The following is a 22294-nucleotide window of genomic DNA, read 5'->3' as shown; positions in this document are numbered from 1 at the left end:
TGCTGGTTTGGACAGGTTTCCTCTGATATTTTCCATGTGAAAATTAAGAGGCCTCTATCTTACTATATTTCAGAATACAAAAATTTTGAGAATTTTGGCGTTTTCAACAACTTAGGATCGAACTTTTACAAGCAGTGAAAGCTTAATGTATATTGCAAAAATGTGCAGTATCTCCTGCCTTGAAAGGGGGTTGCTAATATCCATCAATATTTTAGTACCACAAGCTTTGCAACTCTTGTGAATGTTTTCACTCATACTAGCATTTACCTTGCGTTATTAAAGTAACGTTGTTGTGCTTGTTGAATGTAAGATCATTTCAATAGTTTTCGCTCAAACAATGGTTTGATTGCGCCTTCTATTTAGTTCGTTTTTTCTTTTTTTTTTAATTTCGCATAGTAGTTGAAATCTGTCCTGTCTGAACATCATTTTGTTATGAGAGGCACACTGGAAGACCTGGCTTGAATCTCTTTAAAGGTTTGGTGTGTCGTTTATGGATGTATGTTACATAAACTATAGTATAATGTGATGAGTATCTTACCAAGCAAAATTCTCTATCTTTGTTTACATAAGACTTGAGAAGAAGAAAGAGAATTGGGGCGAGTACTTTGCTTTGAGAAGAGTTTTTCACAGTGGAGGCTTCTGATTTAATTTGTTACCTGGAGGTTATTCCGGGGATCAACGCCCCCGCGGCCCGGTCCATGACCAGGCCTCCCGATGGATCAGGGCCTGATCAACTAGGCTGTTACTGCTGGCCGCACGCAGTCCAACGTACGAGCCACAGCCCGGCTGATCCGGCACTGACTTTAGGTATCTGTCCAGCTCTCTCTTGAAGGCAGCCAGGGGCTTATTGGCAATTCCCCTAATACTTGATGGGAGGCTGTTGAACAGTCTTGGGCCCCGGACACTTATGGTGTTTTCCCTTAGTGTACCAGTGGCGCCCCTACTTTTTATTGGGGGTATTTTGCATCGCCTGCCCAGTCTTTTAGTTTCTTAGGGAGTGATTTCTGTGTGCAGATTTGGGACCATTCCTTCCAGGTTGGGTCGGTTTTACCCGTCAATTATCTGCCGTTTTTTCCGATTATTCCATTTGCATGCATTTTATGAGCTACTACACCATTAACACAATTTGTCAAAGGGTTTCGCATCCTAAACCTTGTCTTCATAGTGTAGCAGTTGCCAGAGGCAGAGGCAGAGGCATCTTTAGGTTGAGTAAATATTTTGATTCCACAAGATTACCAATATTACTTTTCAACACTCTTTTTAAGTATTCTGACAGTGTGTGTGTGTGTGACGTCGGTGGTATCAACCCAAGAGAAGGTGCGGCCAACCCATGGTTGGTGAGCCCCGTGCAACTTCCCCTACACATTCACTGCCGCTCAACGAGACAAAATCCAGAGTTTGAAGAAATTCTGTATGGTGTCTCAGGAGCCACTTGGGATGAACAGAGGAATGTGCCCAGCCAGGGTTTTAACATGTTCATATCTTAGTCTTTTTTAATTGCTTTACTACCACCTGTACAGACTATTAAGGATTTTAACATTATTTTTAGTACTTGAGGAATAGCGGCTGTTTATAGACGCAATAGGATATTTAACATGAGTGATAATGTTTGTTTTATAATGATGATTGTGGAGTTATAAATCTGTGGGCAGTGCGCACGGCCGTGCTACAACAATGATTTCAAATTGAGACACTTATGCAGCATATGGGAATCTTTATTCAGGAAACGTTTCGCCACACAGTGGCTTCATCAGTCCAGTACAAAGAGAAAGGCGTAAGGAGAGGAGGAGTATGAGGTAATCAGTCCCTCAGCCTGGAGTCGATGTGTTCAGTCCATCAATCTTGTAGAATGTACAGCATAGGGCCGTAGACGTGGCTTATATGCTGTAGTGAGGTGAGGTGAAGCAGGCGGAGGCGGGGTCATAGTGGAACCATCCACTAGTCGAAGTAGGTCTTCGTCCAAAGGTTGAACAAAGATTGAATAAAGATTCCCATATGCTGCATAAGTGTCTCAATCTTAAACTTGTCGGTTTTTCAAACCATTCATCACAATGATTTCAAAGTCACATGGAGATCGGAGTCATACCAGAAATGTTGGCAAAGGTCGGTGTCACGTCCAATAAAGAGTTCATGTACAATGTGACTCCCATTATCCCACGAAACACTGAGTCAGTATGTATTCTCACTGCTTTCTTTTAGTTCTTTGTTTCATCAATGTGACAAGAATAATGTTTAACAGCGTGTAAATGACAGGAATAATGTTTAACATCGTGTAAATGACAGGAATAATGTTTAACATCGTGTAAATGACAGGAATAATGTTTAACATCGTGTAAATAACAGGAATAATGTTTAACAGTGTGTAAATTTTGTGTGACGGTGACAAGAGCGTTGTGTATCTCTGAGTACATAACCTATGCAGAGAGAAAAATTTATGGAGCTTGTAGTTACGAACCTGACTGATGAAGGAGGACTTACTGATCCCCAGAGCAGACCTTACTTAGGTCTAACACGTAACCAAACACGAGCCCGTGACGAATAAGGGAGGATGTATGATGGTGATGCTGGTGGTAATATTGGTGATGGTAATAATGGTGGTGGAAGACGGGATCCGGCGACGGTTGGTTGGACGGTTAGTTGATTGTTGTTATTGCGGTGATTGTAGTAGTAGTGATAAGGGTGTAATGATGGTGGTGGTGGCAGGAACGACGGCGGTGGTGGTGGTGACAGGAACGACAGCGGTGGTGGTGGTGGTGGCAGGAACGAAAGCGGTGCTGGTGGTGGCAGGAACGAAAGCGGTGCTAGTGGTGGCAGACTATCGCCATCACCTCTACCCCACCTCACTATCACCACCAGTACGTCTTACCCACCTCACTATCACTACCACCACCACCCTTTCTTACCCACCTCACTATCACCACCACCACCTCTACCCCACCTCACTATCACCACCACCACCTCTTACCCACCTCACAATCACCAGCACCACCTCTACCCCACCCCACAAACACCACCACTACCCCAAACAATCCTCCACCCCCAGGAGCACAATACCAGCTGAACAGTGAGCACTTCACTCTTCCACAACACGCCGAGATAATTGCTGCTAATGCGAAGGCAAAAATGAGGCAGAGGCAGCAAAGCGAGTGATTACCCAGCGATAATAAGAAGCATTATGGAAATATCTCACAGTGTTAGCTTCTGGTAATGACAAAAGTTTCCCTTGTCAACACGACTAATTGTGAATCATGTGAATTAAATAGGGTTCATATTTAAGATGAGAGACGGCCAGAGAGAGACTCGCAATAAACGAGAAAGGAATATAATGAGCCATTAAAAACTTTTGATGCTGGCGCAGGCCAGAAAAAACGCGTAATTGTCTCGCAGATAAAAGCAAAAATTGTCTTAGATTCATATTACTGCGCATTAACTGTTTATTTTCCTAAAAAGATCTCAATCTTTACATTCCCTGACGATAAGTGAGTTTACATTAATACATTAACCATTACCCACTCGCACTTTTTCACTGTTAACTTAGGAAATGAAGCGAAAATGGATGAAACAAAGTCATAACTGGAACGAAAATTTCGCTCGACACGCGAACGGATCCCCAACTCCGGTAAATAAATCACAGGCATCAGCAGGGGCAGAGAAATCCAATCCCCGGCAATAACAATAAAATTAAAACTCTTCGTTCGGTCCATAATAGCGTTCTGGGCCTGTCAGTTGATTTACAAAGTTTTCAAATCGTAAAATTAGGGGAGTGAGACATATAATTGGATCAAGCAGCGACAAATCAGAGTATGTGAACAGTTTACCATCTCCCTCCGGTGTGCTTCCTCGCTAACTTTCCTCCCTCATTCTCTTAATTCAATTTTTATGGCCATGTCAAAACGCACTAAGAAATCATCCTTTTCCATCCCTGGCTTTCTTCTTCTTCTTCTTCTTCTTCTTCTTCTTCTTCTTCTTCTTCGTCTTCTTCTTGTTTCAGCAGCGTCTTTGTTTGAGCTCATCTCCGCCAGATCTTTCTCACAGGCTTTTGTGTGTGTGTGTGTGTGTGTGTGTGTGTGTGTGTGTGTGTGTGTGTGTGTGTGTGTGTGTGTGTGTGTGTGTGTGTGTGTGTGTGTGTGTGTGTGTGTGTGTGTGTGTGTGTGTGTGTGTGTGTGTGTGTGTGTGTGTGTGTGTATGTATGTATGTATGTATGTATATATGTATGTGTGTGTGTGTGTGTGTGTGTGTGTGTGTGTGTGTGTGTGTGTGTGTGTGTGTGTGTGTGTGTATGTGTGTACTCACCTAGTTGTACTCAACTAGTTGAGGTTGCAGGGGTCGAGTCCAAGCTCCTGGCCCCGCCTCTTCACTGGTCGCTACTAGGTCACTCTCCCTGATTATTATTATTATAATCAAGGGGGAAGCGCTAAACCCAGAGGATTATACAGCGCCTGGGGGGGGGGATGTGGAAGGCATTCAGGCTTAATTTGGGAAACTGGAGCACAGATCCAATTCCCTAAATCAAGAGCCCCTCACCAACATCAAGGAACCTTCCTTGACGGGCACTCTCCCTGAACCGTGAGCTTTATCATACCTCTGCTTAAAGCTATGTATGGATCCTGCCTCCACTACATCGCTTCCCAAACTATTCCACTTACTGACTACTCTGTGGCTGAAGAAATACTACCTAACATCCCTGTGTCTTCATCTGTGTGTGTGTGTGTGTGTGTGTGTGTGTGTGTGTGTGTGTGTGTGTCTGTGTGTGTGTGTGTGTACTCACCTAGTTGTACTCACCTAGTTGAGGTTGCGGGGGTCGAGTCCGAGCTCCTGGCCCCGCCTCTTCACTGATCGCTACTAGGTCACTCTCCCTGAGCCGTGAGCTTTATCATACCTCTGCTTAAAGCTATGTATGGATCCTGCCTCCACTACATCGCTTCCCAAACTATTCCACTTACTGACTACTCTGTGGCTGAAGAAATACTTCCTAACATACCTGTGATTCATCTGTGTCTTCAGCTTCCAACTGTGTCCCCTTGTAACTCTGTCCAATCTCTGGAACATCCTGTCTTTGTCCACCTTGTCAATTCCTCTCAGTAATTTGTATGTCGTTATCATGTCCCCCCTATCTCTCCTGTCCTCCAGTGTCGTCAGGTTGATTTCCCTTAACCTCTCCTCGTAGGACATACCTCTTAGCTCTGGGACTAGTCTTGTTGCAAACCTTTGCATTTTCTCTAGCTTCTTTACGTGCTTGGCTAGGTGTGGGTTCCAAACTGGTGCTGCATACTCCAATATGGGCCTAACGTACACGGTGTACAGGGTCCTGAATGATTCCTTATTAAGATGTCGGAATGCTGTTCTGAGGTTTGCTAGGCGCCCATATGCTGCAGCAGTTATTTGATTGATGTGCGCTTCAGGAGATGTGCCTGGTGTTATACTCACCCCAAGATCTTTTTCCTTGAGTGAGGTTTGTAGTCTCTGGCCCCCTAGACTGTACTCCGTCTGCGGTCTTCTTTGCCCTTCCCCAATCTTCATGACTTTGCACTTGGTGGGATTGAACTCCAGGAGCCAATTGCTGGACCAGGTCTGCAGCCTGTCCAGATCCCTTTGTAGTTCTGCCTGGTCTTCGATCGAGTGAATTCTTCTCATCAACTTCACGTCATCTGCAAACAGGGACACCTCAGAGTCTATTCCTTCCGTCAAGTCGTTCACAAATACCAGAAACAGCACTGGTCCTAGGACTGACCCCTGTGGGACCCCGCTGGTCACAGGTGCCCACTCTGACACCTCGCCACGTACCATGACTCGCTGCTGTCTTCCTGACAAGTATTCCCTGATCCATTGTAGTGCCTTCCCTGTTATCCCTGCTTGGTCCTCCAGTTTTTGCACCAATCTCTTGTGTGGAACTGTGTCAAACGCCTTCTTGCAGTCCAAGAAAATGCAATCCACCCACCCCTCTCTCTCTTGTCTTACTGCTGTCACCGTGTCATAGAACTCCAGTAGGTTTGTGACACAGGATTTCCCGTCCCTGAAACCATGTTGGCTGCTGTTGATGAGATCGTTCCTTTCTAGGTGTTCCACCACTCTTCTCCTGATAATCTTCTCCATGATTTTGCATTCTATACATGTCAGTGACACTGGTCTGTAGTTTAATGCTTCATGTCTGTCTCCTTTTTTAAAGATTGGGACTACATTTGCTGTCTTCCATGCCTCAGGCAATCTCCCTGTTTCGATAGATGTATTGAATATTGTTGTTAGGGGTACACATAGCGCCTCAGCTCCCTCTCCCAATACCCATGGGGAGATGTTATCTGGCCCCATTGCCTTTGAGGTATCTAGCTCACTCAGAAGCCTCTTCACTTCTTCCTCGGTTGTGTGCACTGTGTCCAGCACATAGTGGTGTGCCCCACCTCTCCGTCTTTCTGGAGCCCCTTCTGTCTCCTCTGTGAACACTTCTTTGAATCTCTTGTTGAGTTCCTCACATACTTCACGGTCATTTCTTGTTGTCTCTCCTCCTTCCTTCCTTAGCCTGATTACCTGGTCCTTGACTGTTGTTTTCCTCCTGATGTGGCTGTACAACAGTTTCGGGTCAGATTTGGCTTTCGCTGCTATGTCGTTTTCATATTGTCTTTGGGCCTCCCTTCTTATCTGTGCATATTCGTTTCTGGCTCTACGACTGCTCTCCTTATTCTCCTGGGTCCTTTGCCTTCTATATTTCTTCCATTCCCTAGCACACTTGGTTTTTGCCTTCCTGCACCTTTGGGTAAACCATGGGCTCATCCTGGTTTTTTCATTATTTCTGTTACCCTCGGGTACAAACCTCTCCTCAGCCTCCTTGCATTTTGTTGCTACATATTCCATCATCTCATTAACTGGCTTCAATGCCAGTTCTCTGTCCCACTGAACCCCGTTCAGGAAGTTCCTCATTCCTGTGTAGTCCCCTTTCTTGTAGTTTGGCTTCATTCGTCCTGGCCTTCCTGCTTCTCCCTCCACTTGTAGCTCTACTGTGTATTCGAAGCTTAAAACCACATGGTCACTGGCCCCAAGGGGTCTTTCGTATGTGATGTCCTCGATATGTGCACTACTCAAGGTGAATACTAAGTCCAGCCTTGCTGGTTCATCCTCTCCTCTCTCTCTTGTAGTGTCCCTTACGTGTTGGCACATGAAGTTTTCCAGTACCACCTCCATCATCTTAGCCCTCCATGTATCTTGGCCCCCATGTGGGTCCAAGTTCTCCCAATCGATCTCCTTGTGGTTAAAGTCACCCATGTGTGTGTGTGTGTGTGTGTGTGTGTTTGTGTGTGTGTACTCACCTATTTGTACTCACCTATTTGTGGTTGCAGGGGTCGATTCATAGCTCCTGGCCCCGCCTCTTCACTGATTGCTACTAGGTCCTCTCTCTCCCTGCTCCATGAGCTTTATCATACCTCGCCTTAAAACTATGTATGGTTCCCGCCTCCACTACTTCACTTTCTAGACTATTCCACGACTTGACTACTCTATGACTGAAGAAATACTTCCTAACATCCCTTTGATTCATCTGAGTCTTCAACTTCCAATTGTGACCTCTTGTGTATGTGTCCCATCTCTGGAACATCCTGTCTTTGTCCACCGTGTCTATTCTGCGCAGTATTTTATATGTCGTTATCATGTCTCCCCTGACCCTCCTGGCCTCCAGTGTCGTCAGGCCGATTTCCCTCAACCTTTCTTCGTACGACAATCCCCGTAGCTCTGGGACTAGTCTTGTTGCAAACCTTTGCACTTTCTCTAATTTCTTGACGTGCTTGACTAGGTGTGGATTCCAAACTGGTGCTGCATACTCCAGTATGGGCCTGACGTAAATTTTATACAGTGTCTTGAACGACTCCTTATTGAGGTATCGGAACGCTATCCGTAGGTTTGCCAGGCGCCCGTATGCTGCAGCAGTTATCTGATTTATGTGCGCCTCAGGAGATATGCTCGGTGTTATACTCACCCCCAGATCTTTTTCCTTGAGTGAGGTTTGCAGTCTTTGGCCATCTAAACTATATTGTGTCTGCGGTCTTCTTTGCCCTTCCCCAATCTTCATGACTTTGCATTTGGCAGGGTTAAACTCAAGGAGCCAGTTTCTGGACCAGGCTTGTAGCCTGTCCAGGTCTCTTTGTAGTCCTGCCTGATCCTCATCCGATTTGATTCCTCTCATTAACTTCACATCATCTGCAAACAAGGACACTTCTGAGTCTATCCCTTCCGTTATGTCGTTCACATATACCAAGAACAGCACAGGTCCTAGGACTGACCCCTGTGGAACCCCGCTTGTCACAAGCGCCCACTCTGACACCTCGTCACGTACCATGACTCGTTGTTGCCTCCCTGTCAGGTATTCTCTGATCCATTGCAGTGCCTTTCCTGTTATGTGTGCCTGATCTTCTAGCTTTTTCAGTAACCTCTTGTGAGGAACTGTGTCGAAGTGTGTGCGTGTGTGTGTGTGTGTGTGTGTATGTATGTGTTTGTGTGTATGTGTGTGTTAGTTAGTTACCATTTTGTCCTAGGCACATGTCGATTAGACACTAGGCCTGTTGTTGTTGTTGTTGTGTGTTAGTTACCATTTTGTCCTAGGCACATGTCGATTAGACACTAGGCCTGTTGTTGTTGTTGTTGTTGTGTGTTAGTTAGTTACCATTTTGTCCTAGGCACATGTCGATTAGACACTAGGCCTGTTGTGTGTGTAGGTGTGTGTGTGTGTGTGTGTGTGTATGTGTGTGTATGTGTGTGTGTGTATGTATGTGTGCGTGCGTACATGCACGTGCTTCCCTTGAAGTGTCCATACAAAGAAAGACGGCGACTAGCACATACTGTGGTAGCAAACACCAGCGACCTTCATAACCCTCAACACACACTACCTCACACTAGCGACTCATCCTTGAGTCTGCAGCTCCACTGTGAAACTCACACAGAGTAAAACACAAAGTGAGGCTGTATAGAGCAGTTGCACAGGTTAACTGGAATGTATTAGCAAGAGACACAGAGAGGAGCCTCGTCTACTTTGGTTAAAACGAGAGGGGATATGATCGTTATATACAAAATACTCTGGGATTTAGACAGGATAAATTAAGATTGTAACGAGAACGATGGATCATGATTGTCAACTACACACTTATGGGTATTTCAAAGACATCAGTAAACACGTCTTAGACATGTAGAAGCGGAATAAGGTGAGCACTGAAGTGAGGGAGGCAGAGGAAGGTTCAAAATAAGATCCAAATAGGTAATGACAAATAGGTAATAAACGCAGAATACACACAAACATAAACAAACACAGATGCGCAAAGGACATACTTAGACGCAAAAATGCGCAACAAACACAAGCACAAAACATACGTAAATACACAACGTACGCAAGAAAACAATAATTCCGTAAACGCATTATTAAAAAAAGTCGTAAAAGTGCGCTCATGCGCGCTTACCAATGTGTAGACATTTTTACCAGAGACAAAAAAAAAAGTAGCATTACAACGAGGCTTTTCACTTCGGTGCTACCCTCAGCTACCCTGCCTCACCCTCAGCTACCCTGCCTCACCCTCAGCTACCCTGCCTCACCCTCAGCTACCCTGCCTCACCCTCAGCTACCCTGCCTCACCCTCAGCTACCCTGCCTCACCCTCAGCTACCCTGCCTCACCCTCAGCTACCCTGCCTCACCCTCAGCTACCCTGCCTCACCCTCAGCTACCCTGCCTCACCCTCAGCTACCCTGCCTCACCCTCAGCTACCCTGCCTCACCCTCAGCTACCCTGCCTCACCCTCAGCTACCCTGCCTCACCCTCAGCTACCCTGCCTCACCCTCAGCTACCCTGCCTCACCCTCAGCTACCCTGCCTCACCCTCAGCTACCCTGCCTCACCCTCAGCTACCCTGCCTCACCCTCAGCTACCCTGCCTCACCCTCAGCTACCCTGCCTCACCCTCAGCTACCCTGCCTCACCCTCAGCTACCCTGCCTCACCCTCAGCTACCCTGCCTCACCCTCAGCTACCCTGCCTCACCCTCAGCTACCCTGCCTCACCCTCAGCTACCCTGCCTCACCCTCAGCTACCCTGCCTCACACTCAGCTACCCTGCCTCACCCTCAGCTACTCTGCCTCACCCTCAGCTACCCTGCCTCACCCTCAGATACCCTGCCTCACCCTCAGCTACCCTGCCTCACCCTCAGCTACCCTACCTCACCCTCAGCTACCCTACCTCACCCTCAGCTACCCTGCCTCACCCTCAGCTACCCTGCCTCACCCTCAGCTACCCTGCCTCACCCTCAGCTACCCTGCCTCACCCTCAGCTACCCTGCCTCACCCTCAGCTACCCTGCCTCACCCTCAGCTACCCTGCCTCACCCTCAGCTACCCTGCCTCACCCTCAGCTACCCTGCCTCACCCTCAGCTACCCTGCCTCACCCTCAGCTACCCTACCTCACCCTCAGCTACCCTGCCTCACCCTCAGCTACCCTGCCTCACCCTCAGCTACCCTGCCTCACCCTCAGCTACCCTGCCTCACCCTCAGCTACCCTGCCTCACCCTCAGCTACCCTGCCTCACCCTCAGCTACCCTGCCTCACCCTCAGCTACCCTGCCTCACCCTCAGCTACCATGCCTCACCCTCAGCTACCCTGCCTCACCCTCAGCAACCCTGCCTCACCCTCAGCTACCCTGCCTCACCCTCAGCTACCCTGCCTCACCCTCAGCTACCCTACCTCACCCTCAGCTACCCTACCTCACCCTCAGCTACCCTGCCTCACCCTCAGCTACCCTGCCTCACCCTCAGCTACCCTACCTCACCCTCAGCTACCCTGCCTCACCCTCAGCTACCCTGCCTCACCCTCAGCTACCCTGCCTCACCCTCAGCTACCCTGCCTCACCCTCAGCTACCCTGCCTCACCCTCAGCTACCCTGCCTCACCCTCAGCTACCCTGCCTCACCCTCAGCTACCCTGCCTCACCCTCAGCTACCCTGCCTCACCCTCAGCTACCCTGCCTCACCCTCAGCTACCCTGCCTCACCCTCAGCTACCCTACCTCACCCTCAGCTACCCTACCTCACCCTCAGCTACCCTGCCTCACCCTCAGCTACCCTGCCTCACCCTCAGCTACCCTGCCTCACCCTCAGCTACCCTGCCTCACCCTCAGCTACCCTGCCTCACCCTCAGCTACCCTGCCTCACCCTCAGGTACCGTGCCTCACCCTCAGCTACCCTGCCTCACCCTCAGCTAACCTGCCTCACCCTCAGCTACCCTGCCTCACCCTCAGCTACCCTGCCTCACCCTCAGCTACCCTACCTCACCCTCAGCTACCCTGCCTCACCCTCAGCTACCCTGCCTCACCCTCAGATACCCTGCCTCACCCTCAGCTACCCTGCCTCACCCTCAGCTACCCTGCCTCACCCTCAGCTACCCTGCCTCACTCTCAGCTACCCTGCTTCACCCTCAGCTACCCTGCCTCATCCTCAGCTACCCTGCCTCACCCTCAGCTACCCTGCCTCACCCTCAGCTACCCTGCCTCACCCTCAGCTACCCTGCCTCACACTCAGCTACCCTGCCTCACCCTCAGCTACCCTACCTCACCCTCAGCTACCCTGCCTCACCCTCAGCTACCCTGCCTCACCCTCAGCTACCCTGCCTCACCCTCAGCTACCCTACCTCACCCTCAGCTACCCTGCCTCACCCTCAGCTACCCTGCCTCACCCTCAGCTACTCTGCCTCACCCTCAGCTACCCTGCCTCACCCTCAGCAACCCTGCCTCACCCTCAGCTACCCTACCTCACCCTCAGCTACCCAGCCTCACCCTCAGCTACCCTGCCTCACCCTCAGCTACCCTGCCTCACCCTCAGCTACCCTGCCTCACCCTCAGCTACCCTGCCTCACCCTCAGCTAAACTGCCTCACCCTCAGCTACCCTGCCTCACCCTCAGCTACCCTGCCTCACCCTCAGCTAAACTGCCTCACCCTCAGCTACCCTGCCTCACCCTCAGCTACCCTGCCTCACCCTCAGCTACCCTGCCTCACCCTCAGCTACCCTGCTTCACCCTCAGCTACCCTGCCTCACCCTCAGCTACCCTGCCTCACCCTCAGCTACCCTGCCTCACCCTCAGCTACCCTACCTCACCCTCAGCTACCCTGCCTCACCCTCAGCTACCCTGCCTCACCCTCAGCTACCCTGCCTCACCCTCAGCTACCCTGCCTCACCCTCAGCTACCCTGCCTCACCCTCAGCTACCCTGCCTCACCCTCAGCTAAACTGCCTCACCCTCAGCTACCCTGCCTCACCCTCAGCTACCCTGCCTCACCCTCAGCTACCCTGCCTCACCCTCACCTACCCTGCTTCACCCTAAGCTACCCTGCCTCACCCTCAGCTACACTGCCACACCCTCAGCTACCCTGCCTCACCCTCAGCTACCCTACCTCACCCTCAGCTACCCTGCCTCACCCTCAGCTACCCTGCCTCGCCCTCAGCTACCCTGCCTCACCCTCAGCTACCCTGCCTCACCCTCAGCTACCCTGCCTCACCCTCAGCTACCCTGCCTCACCCTCAGCTAAACTGCCTCACCCTCAGCTACCCTGCCTCACCCTCAGTTACCCTGCCTCACCCTCAGCTACCCTACCTCACCCTCAGCTACCCTGCCTCACCCTCAGCTACCCTGCATCACCCTCAGCTACCCTGCCTCACCCTCAGCTACCCTGCCTCACCCTCAACTACCCTGCCTCACCCTCAGCTACCCTGCCTCACCCTCAGCTACCCTGCCTCACCCTCGGCTACCCTGCCTCACCCTCAGCTACCCTGCCTCACCCTCAGCTACCCTGCCTCACCCTCGGCTACCCTGCCTCCCCTTGAGCTACCCTGCCTCACCCTGAGCTACCCTGCCTCACCCTGAGCTACCCTGCCTTCCCTTGAGCTACCCTGCCTCACCCTGAGCTACCCTGCCTCACCCTCAGCTACCCTGCCTCACCCTGAGCTACCCTGCCTCACCCTCAGCTACCCTGCCTGACCCTCAGCTACTCTGCCTCACCCTCAGCTACCCTGCCTCACCCTCAGCTACCCTGCCTGACCCTCAGTTACCCTGCGTCACCCTCAACTACGCTGCCTCACCCTCAGCTACCCCGCCTCACCCTCAGTCACCCTGCCTCACCCTCAGCTACCCTGCCTCACCCTCAGCTACCCTGCCTCACCCTCAGTTACCCTGCGTCACCCTCAACTACGCTGCCTCACCCTCAGCTACCCTGCCTCACCCTCAGTTACCCTGCGTCACCCTCAACTACGCTGCCTCACCCTCAGCTACCCTGCCTCACCCTCAGTTACCCTGCCTCACCCTCAACTAACCTGCCTCACCCTCAGCTACCCTGCCTCACCCTCAGTTACCCTGCGTCACCCTCAACTACGCTGCCTCACCCTCAGCTACCCTGCCTCACCCTCAGCTACCCTGCGTCACCCTCAGCTACCCTGCCTAACCCTCAGCTACCCTGCCTCACCCTCAGCTACCCTGCCTCACCCTCAGCTACCCTGCCTCACCCTCAGCTAAACTGCCTCACCCTCAGCTACCCTGCCTCACCCTCAGCTACCCTGCCTCACCCTCAGCTACCCTGCCTCACCCTCAGCTACCCTGCTTCACCCTCAGCTACCCTGCCTCACCCTCAGCTACCCTGCCTCACCCTCAGCTACCCTGCCTCACCCTCAGCTACCCTACCTCACCCTCAGCTACCCTGCCTCACCCTCAGCTACCCTGCCTCACCCTCAGCTACCCTGCCTCACCCTCAGCTACCCTGCCTCACCCTCAGCTACCCTGCCTCACCCTCAGCTACCCTGCCTCACCCTCAGCTAAACTGCCTCACCCTCAGCTACCCTGCCTCACCCTCAGCTACCCTGCCTCACCCTCAGCTACCCTGCCTCACCCTCACCTACCCTGCTTCACCCTCAGCTACCCTGCCTCACCCTCAGCTACCCTGCCTCACCCTCAGCTACCCTGCCTCACCCTCAGCTACCCTACCTCACCCTCAGCTACCCTGCCTCACCCTCAGCTACCCTGCCTCACCCTCAGCTACCCTGCCTCACCCTCAGCTACCCTGCCTCACCCTCAGCTACCCTGCCTCACCCTCAGCTACCCTGCCTCACCCTCAGTTACCCTGCCTCACCCTCAGCTACCCTACCTCACCCTCAGCTACCCTGCCTCACCCTCAGCTACCCTGCATCACCCTCAGCTACCCTGCCTCACCCTCAGCTACCCTGCCTCACCCTCAACTACCCTGCCTCACCCTCAGCTACCCTGCCTCACCCTCAGCTACCCTGCCTCACCCTCGGCTACCCTGCCTCACCCTCAGCTACCCTGCCTCACCCTCAGCTACCCTGCCTCACCCTCGGCTACCCTGCCTCCCCTTGAGCTACCCTGCCTCACCCTGAGCTACCCTGCCTCACCCTGAGCTACCCTGCCTTCCCTTGAGCTACCCTGCCTCACCCTGAGCTACCCTGCCTCACCCTCAGCTACCCTGCCTCACCCTGAGCTACCCTGCCTCACCCTCAGCTACCCTGCCTGACCCTCAGCTACTCTGCCTCACCCTCAGCTACCCTGCCTCACCCTCAGCTACCCTGCCTGACCCTCAGTTACCCTGCGTCACCCTCAACTACGCTGCCTCACCCTCAGCTACCCCGCCTCACCCTCAGTCACCCTGCCTCACCCTCAGCTACCCTGCCTCACCCTCAGCTACCCTGCCTCACCCTCAGTTACCCTGCGTCACCCTCAACTACGCTGCCTCACCCTCAGCTACCCTGCCTCACCCTCAGTTACCCTGCGTCACCCTCAACTACGCTGCCTCACCCTCAGCTACCCTGCCTCACCCTCAGTTACCCTGCCTCACCCTCAACTAACCTGCCTCACCCTCAGCTACCCTGCCTCACCCTCAGTTACCCTGCGTCACCCTCAACTACGCTGCCTCACCCTCAGCTACCCTGCCTCACCCTCAGCTACCCTGCGTCACCCTCAGCTACCCTGCCTAACCCTCAGCTACCCTGCCTCATCCTCAGTTACCCTGCGTCACCCTCAACTACGCTGCCCCACCCTCAGCTACCCTGCTTCACCCTCAGTTACCCTGCCTCGCCCTCAGCTACCCTGCCTCACCCTCAGCTACCCTGCCTCACCCTCAGTTACCCTTCGTCACCCTCAACTACGCTGCCTCACCCTCAGCTACCCTGCCTCACCCTCAGTTACCCTGCGTCACCCTCAGCTACCCTGCCTCACCCCCAGCTACCCTGCCTCACCCTCAGTTACCCTGCGTCACCCTCAACTACGCTGCCTCACCCTCAGCTACCCTGCCTCACTCTCAGTTACCCTGCGTCACCCTCAACTACGCTGCCTCACCCTCAGCTACCCTGCCTCACCCTCAGTTACTCTGCCTCACCCTCAGCTACCCTGCCTCATCCTCAGCTACCCTGCCTCCCCCTCAGTTACCCTGCGTCACCCTCAACTACGCTGCCTCACCCTCAGCTACCCTGCCTCATCCTCAGCTACCCTGCCTCACCCTCAGTTACCCTGCGTCACCCTCAACTACGCTGCCTCACCCTCAGCTACCCTGCCTCACCATCAGTTACCCTGCGTCACCCTCAACTACGCTGCCTCACCCTCAGCTACCCTGCCTCACCCTCAGTTACCCTGCGTCACTCTCAACTACGCTGCCTCACACTCAGCTACCCTGCCTCACCCTCATTTACCCTGCGTCACCCTCAACTACGCTGCCTCACCCTCAGCTACCCTGCCTCACCCTCAGATTCTATGGTTTGAAGTGCTGCTTCCCAAGGCCAAACCCATCTTAGCAGGAACTAGTTACCGCCCTCCCACCCATGATCAGTTCTTAGAAGATTTTTCCAGAGTCTTGTCCGAACTTGCTAACAATTGCGAGACAATAATACTGGGTGACTGCAATATCTGTTTTCAGCAGCAAAATAACGGGCTAAGCGAAAGATATAAGCAAATTCTAGGTTTAAATAGTTACACTCAACTAATTAATACACCAACCCGGATCACACAGTTCTCAGCCACCCTAATTGACCACATACTCTGTAACCGCGCTGAGAACATTAGTCAGTCAGGCGTCATTACCACAGGTCTTAGTGATCATTTCATCATTTACTGCACCAGGAAAATCACTAGGGATAGGATAGGCCTACACAGGACAATAAAAATGAGGTCAACTAGAATCTACAGTAAAGAAACACTGGTAAATAGGCTACACAATTGTGACTGGACAGAGATAACAAGTTGCACGGAGGTAAACGATGCCTGGGAAAAATTCAAAACAATGTTCACTACCATCCTTGATAACATTGCAACAGTTAAAGAGGTTAGGATTAAACGAAGAACTGAACCCTGGATGACTACTGAGATATTAGATAATATGAAATTCAGAGACCAGCTGCTATAAAGATTTAAAGCAAACAGACAGGACATTGCACCACTAAATGAATTCCAGAAGGTGAGGAACAGAGTGCAGAGACTTATAAAAGGAGCAAAGGCAAAGCACTATTGCTCAAAAATTGAAGAGTATAACCCCAGAAAGCTCTGACAACAACTAAAACAGTTGGGGTATAGCCATAAACCAGTAGATAAATCTAATATAGTACTCACTATCGATAACAGGTATGCCACGAAACAACTACAGTGGCAAATTGTTTTAATTTCTACTACACATCAGCCGGATCAACACTACTAAGTAAACTACCAGCTGCATCAAACATACTATACCAAAAAAGGGGTAACCCCAAACAGTTGTCAACTAGTAAGTGTATCTCATGACTTTATTCAAAAAGAACTAAGCAGGTTTAACCCCACTAAGAGCTCCGGCCCTGATAACATCCCATCTAAGTTCCTAAAAGATGGTGCTTCTGAACTGTCAATCCCTATTGCTCACATAATAAATTTGTCCTTCACCACTAATACCGTACCGGAGGGGTTTAAGGAGGCCAGAGCTACTCCTATCTTTAAGAAAAATAGTAGGTCTGATGTAAGCAACTATAGGCCTGTGTAAGAAAGGTATAAAATACCGACAATATGAAAGTTAAGACACATGTGCAACATCTGGATATCTTTATTGTAGACGTTTCGCCATCCAGTGGCTTTATCAATACAGATTCTAGGACATAATAGGAAGACAGTAGAACTATATACAAAAGATGAGGTAATCAGTCCCTCGGCCTTGGAGTTAGTGTTCACAGCATCGTGGTGGAGGAGATTCTCCTCCACCACGATGCTGTGAACACTAACTCCAAGGCCGAGGGACTGATTACCTCATCTTTTGTATATAGTTCTACTGTCTTCCTATTATGTCCTAGAATCTGTATTGATAAAGCCACTGGATGGCGAAACGTCTACAATAAAGATATCCAGATGTTGCACATGTGTCTTAACTTTCAACTATAGGCCTGTTAGTAAACTCAGTGTAATATCCAAAATTCTAGAGAGGGCGGTGTACTGTCAGGTATTTAAGTACCTTAATAACAACAACATTCTCCATAGCTATCAGGCGTTAGAAAACCTTACTCAACCGACACCTTCCTAATTAATCTGATGGATTACATGAGAACTGAAATGTCGATAGGGAACCTCATAGGTATGGTAACCCTATACCTGCAAAAGGCCTTCAATACTGTCAACCACAATATATTATGTAAGAAACGGTATAGGTTCTTTAGACTGGTTTAAGTCCTACCTTATCAACAGGAGACAAATTGCCAAAATCAACAAAACGGAATCAGAACCCCTGCCGATAGCATGTGGAGTTCCCCAAGGTAGTATTCTGGGTCCCTTATTATTGTTTTGCTATGGAAATAAATGGTATCAAATACCGACACAGTGGAAATATAAACACATATGCAGTATAATGTGATCCTTTATTGACAACGTTTCACCCACACAGTAGGTTTTTTCAAGTCACACACAGATCTACCTGGGGTGGAAGGTACGGGAGTATTTATAGTCATGTTCAAAATGTTGAGGTCAGGTGGAGAATGCTGCATCTGATGATCTACCGGGTGGAGTTATAGAGTCTTGGGTAGCTTGGCAGGGGTATTGGACAAGTTGTGAGTAGACCTTCTGCAGTGTTCTATGTTCTTATGTGGGATAGCGATGAAGAAGTTTCTTGGCGAGTGGTTCAGCTATGTTATAGAAGCCGTTGTTCTGGTTGAAATTGTTGGTTATAGAGATAAGCGATGATTCCAGGATTCTTCGGTATTGAGTGTTGTCTTCTGTGGCGATAAGTCTTGAGTTGCTGTAGTTAATTAAATGGTTGTGTGAATTGCGATGTTGTACACAGGCATTCCTTGTATCGTCAGTCCTGCTTGCATATTGGTGTTCTGAAATACGTGTTTGGAGGTCTCTTGATGTTTCGCCCACATATAATTTGTTGCAGTCATTACAAGGGATTATGTATACCCCTGCAGAGGATGGAGGCTTGTCCTGTCTACTACTGGTGATGTCCTTGATGGTCGTGGTTGTGGAGGTGGATACTTGGAATGATGTATTGGAAAAGATGTTGGAAACATGTTTGGCAATGGAGTTGGTGGGGAGGGCTATGTATCTCTTCTCGGCAGTGTCTTCTCTGGGTGTGTTGAAGATGTTTAATGCCCGCCGTCTGCAGTCTCTGATGAAGTGACGAGGATAGTGGAGTTTAGAAAGTACTTGTTCAATTATAGTGCATTCTTCCTCAAGGAACTCATTGCTGCAGATTCTGAGTGCACGCAGGAAGAAGCCTATAATTTGTAGTAGCCCACTGTGTGGGTGAAACGTTGTCAATAAAGGATCACATACTGCATATGTGTTTATATTTCCATTGTTTTGCTATGTTAACGACATGCCTATCAGTGTCAAGTGTAAACTCCTACTGTATGCAGATGACAATGCTCTGTTAGTGTCAGGTAAAGACCCACAAGATACAGCTGGAACTGGAGTCCTGCCGCAAATGGTTAGTAGACAACAAACTATCATTACACCTCGGGAAAACTGAAGCCATACTCTTTGCCACGAAACATAAACTGAGAAGGGTAAATAATTTTAATGTTCAGTGTAATGGGGAACCCATCACTTCAGTTTCCTCAGTAAGATATCTGGGAATCCCCTTTGTCCCATGCATGTCAGGAGAATTGATAGGGAACAGTGTAGTAAAGAAAGCGAATGCCAGACTAAAGTTCCTCTATCGACGAGCAGAGTGTCTACCTACTGAGGCTCGCAGGACCCTATGTCTAGCCCTTATACAATGTCATATGGACTACGCTTGCTCTTCATGGTACTCTGCCTTGACAAAATACTGAAGGATTGACTGTAAATTACCCAGAACAAAATGGTAAGATTCATCCTGGACCTGGGTCCAAGAGAACATGTAGGCCAGGATGAATTACAACAGTTGGATATGCTGAATGTTGAAGACAGAGTAAAACAACTGAAGCTAAATCAAGTTTATAAAATTGCTCACAGTGTCCAGAATATCTTGCTGTCAATTTTGTCAAGGTTGGAAACCAAAGCAATCATAGTACTAGGGGGAGAGAACACAACTTTGTAGTACCCACAGTCAGTGGCCAGGCTTCAAACACCTTTTATTGTACAGTAATAAAGGAATGGAACAGATTGCCTGCACATGTCAAAGCCAGTCATAGCATGAACCAGTTCAATAAGAGTGCCAAAAGGTGTCTGATGAATGTAGCTACAGAAAGGGAGGGGAATGATTTTTTATTTTTTTAGCTAACACACGTGTAATTTTACCTTATTCCTAGTAATGACCCTCGTATTGGTGATAGTCTTAATGACCCTCGTGTAGTAGATAGTCTTAATAGTATAATAATAAGATATTATCTCATTTATAGAATAATAATAAGACATTATCACCTTTATAATATAACAATAAGGTAAAAGGACCCCAATAGAAATAAGTAATTCTGTCTGAATTTTTTAGGCTATCCCAGGTACTTTACACATATGCTGCTATGTATGATAATCTATGTAACTATATTTGTGTATACCTGAATAAACTTACTTGCTTACTAGCTACCCTGCGTCACCCTCAGTTACCCTGCCTCACCTCAGCTACCCTGCGTCACCCTCAGTTACCCTGCCTCACCTCAGCTACCCTGCGTCACCCTCAGTTACCCTGCCTCACCTCAGCTACGCTGCCTCACTCTCAGCTATCCCGCCTCACCCTCAGCTATCCTGCCTCACCCTCAGCTGCCCTCCCTCACTCTCAGCTACCCCACCTCACCCTCAGCTGCCCTCCCTCACTCTCAGCTACCCTACCTCACCCTCAGCTGCCCTGTCTCACCTCAGCTATTCTGCCTCACCCTCAGCTATCCTTCCTCTCTCTAAGCTACCCTGCCTCACCCTTAGGTACCCTGCCTTACCTCAGTTATCCTGCCTCACCTCAACTACCGTGCCTCACCTCAGGTACCCTACCTCACCTCAACTACCCTGCCTCACCTCAACTACCCTACCTCACCTCAGCTACCCTGTCCCACCTTAGCTACCCTGCCTCATGTCACCTCCCTCTCCCCAGCTCTTACCTTTGTGCATCTGGCTCTCGTGTTTGCGACACTTGGCTCTGCGGTTCTGGAACCAAACCTGCGGGAAGACACAGGTTAGTGGAACACTTTGCAAAGACGGAGAATTCGGAAATGGCTGTCGGAAGACAGGAGGAGGAGGAACAGAAGGAGGATAGGGAAAAGAAGACGAGAGTGCCAGGAAAATAATATGTGAAGACACGGAAAAGGAGAATATAAACAATAGCATAAAAAGAAGCGAAAAGGAAAGATGACTCTCAGATTTTTCTTCTCGAAAAATTTAGATTGTAATATATATATATATATATATATATATATATATATATATATATATATATATATATATATATATATATATATATATATATATATATATATATATATATATATATATATATATATATATATATATATATATATATATATATATATATATATATATATATATATATATATATATATATATATATATATATATATATATATATATACATATGACGAATTGACGTCATGAAGGGTTTTACCGTGTAAGTTGGGTTTACACTCACTGCTGACTCGGTGAACAGTGTCTTACCAGACCTACCAGTACTCCAGTACTGTTCTCTCTAGAGAATCTAGTTTAGAAAATCCTAAACTGGCTTTAGTTGGGAATTCTGTGGTGAAGTCAGTAGACAGTAATATCCAGACATCTTCGGTATACGACGTGACTACCTGTGTCGTGGGTAGAATTCCAAGTGATTGAAAGTGTTACTTTACGGTTGATAAAACCAGTACTATTGCATATATACAACTTTGAATTTTTATTTGACTGAAAGAATCTAAGTAATACTTAGTAGATATTTACGAATATCCAAGAAGTATTAAAGCTTTTAATAAAAAAAAAAAAAAAACAGAAAATGCTGAGTACCTCTCATTGGCGCCTTACGTTTCTGAGGTTGCGAGTTCCTTCTTATTCTTGGAAGTGATTTTATTACGGAGAGCACTATCCTGGCTAAAGACTAAGATTCGAACCGTAACAGTGGGCAGGTGGTGGGCAGGTACTGGGTAGGTGGTGGGCAGGTGGTGGGTAGGTACTGGGCAACTGGTAGGCATTTGGTAGGTAGGTGAAAGGCGATTTTTATCATTTCGAAAGATTTATACATCCGCAATGTGCTGCAATCCTGCAATCATGCAGGATGGGTCTCCCACTCACACCCCATCACGCAGGATGGGTCTCCCACTCACACCCCATCACGCAGGATGGGTCTCCCACTCACACCCCATCACGCAGGATGGGTCTCCCACTCACACCCCATCACGCAGGATGGGTCTCCCACTCACACCCCATCACGCAGGATGGGTCTCCCACTCACACCCCATCACGCAGCATGGGTCTCCCACTCACACCCCATCACGCAGGATGGGTCTCCCACTCACACCACATCACGCAGGATGGATCTCCCACTCACACCCCATCACGCAGGATGGGTCTCCCACTCACACCCCATCACGCAGGATGGGTCTCCCACTCACACCCCATCACGCAGGATGGGTCTCCCACTCACACCCCATCACGCAGGATGGGTCTCCCACTCACACCACATCACGCAGGATGGATCTCCCACTCACACCCCATCACGCAGGATGGGTCTCCCACTCACACCCCATCACGCAGGATAGGACTCCCACTTACACCACATCACGCAGGATGGGTCTCCCACTTACACCACATCACACAGGATGGGCCTCTCACTCACACCCCATCATGCAGGATGGGTCTCCCGCTCACACCCC

The 22294-nt window shown here is 49.4% G+C and overlaps 1 protein-coding gene across 1 annotated transcript in view; it reads right to left on the bottom strand.

The window, feature by feature from the left end:
• The window catches only part of LOC128694286 (short stature homeobox protein 2-like), a 175350-nt gene that overhangs the window by 21953 nt on the left and 131103 nt on the right, over nucleotides 1–22294 (bottom strand). The window contains exon 4 of the mRNA XM_070105356.1: nucleotides 20525–20582. Coding sequence (XP_069961457.1) covers nucleotides 20525–20582 — 58 coding nt within the window. The remainder of the gene's footprint in view (nucleotides 1–20524; nucleotides 20583–22294) is intronic.

The sequence above is a fragment of the Cherax quadricarinatus genome, chromosome 6 (assembly GCF_038502225.1).
Source record: "Cherax quadricarinatus isolate ZL_2023a chromosome 6, ASM3850222v1, whole genome shotgun sequence".
Classification (NCBI taxonomy): Eukaryota; Metazoa; Arthropoda; class Malacostraca; order Decapoda; family Parastacidae; genus Cherax; species Cherax quadricarinatus.
The sequence above is the reverse complement of the archived record's forward strand: the minus strand, read 5'-3'. Positions and strand labels throughout refer to the sequence as shown.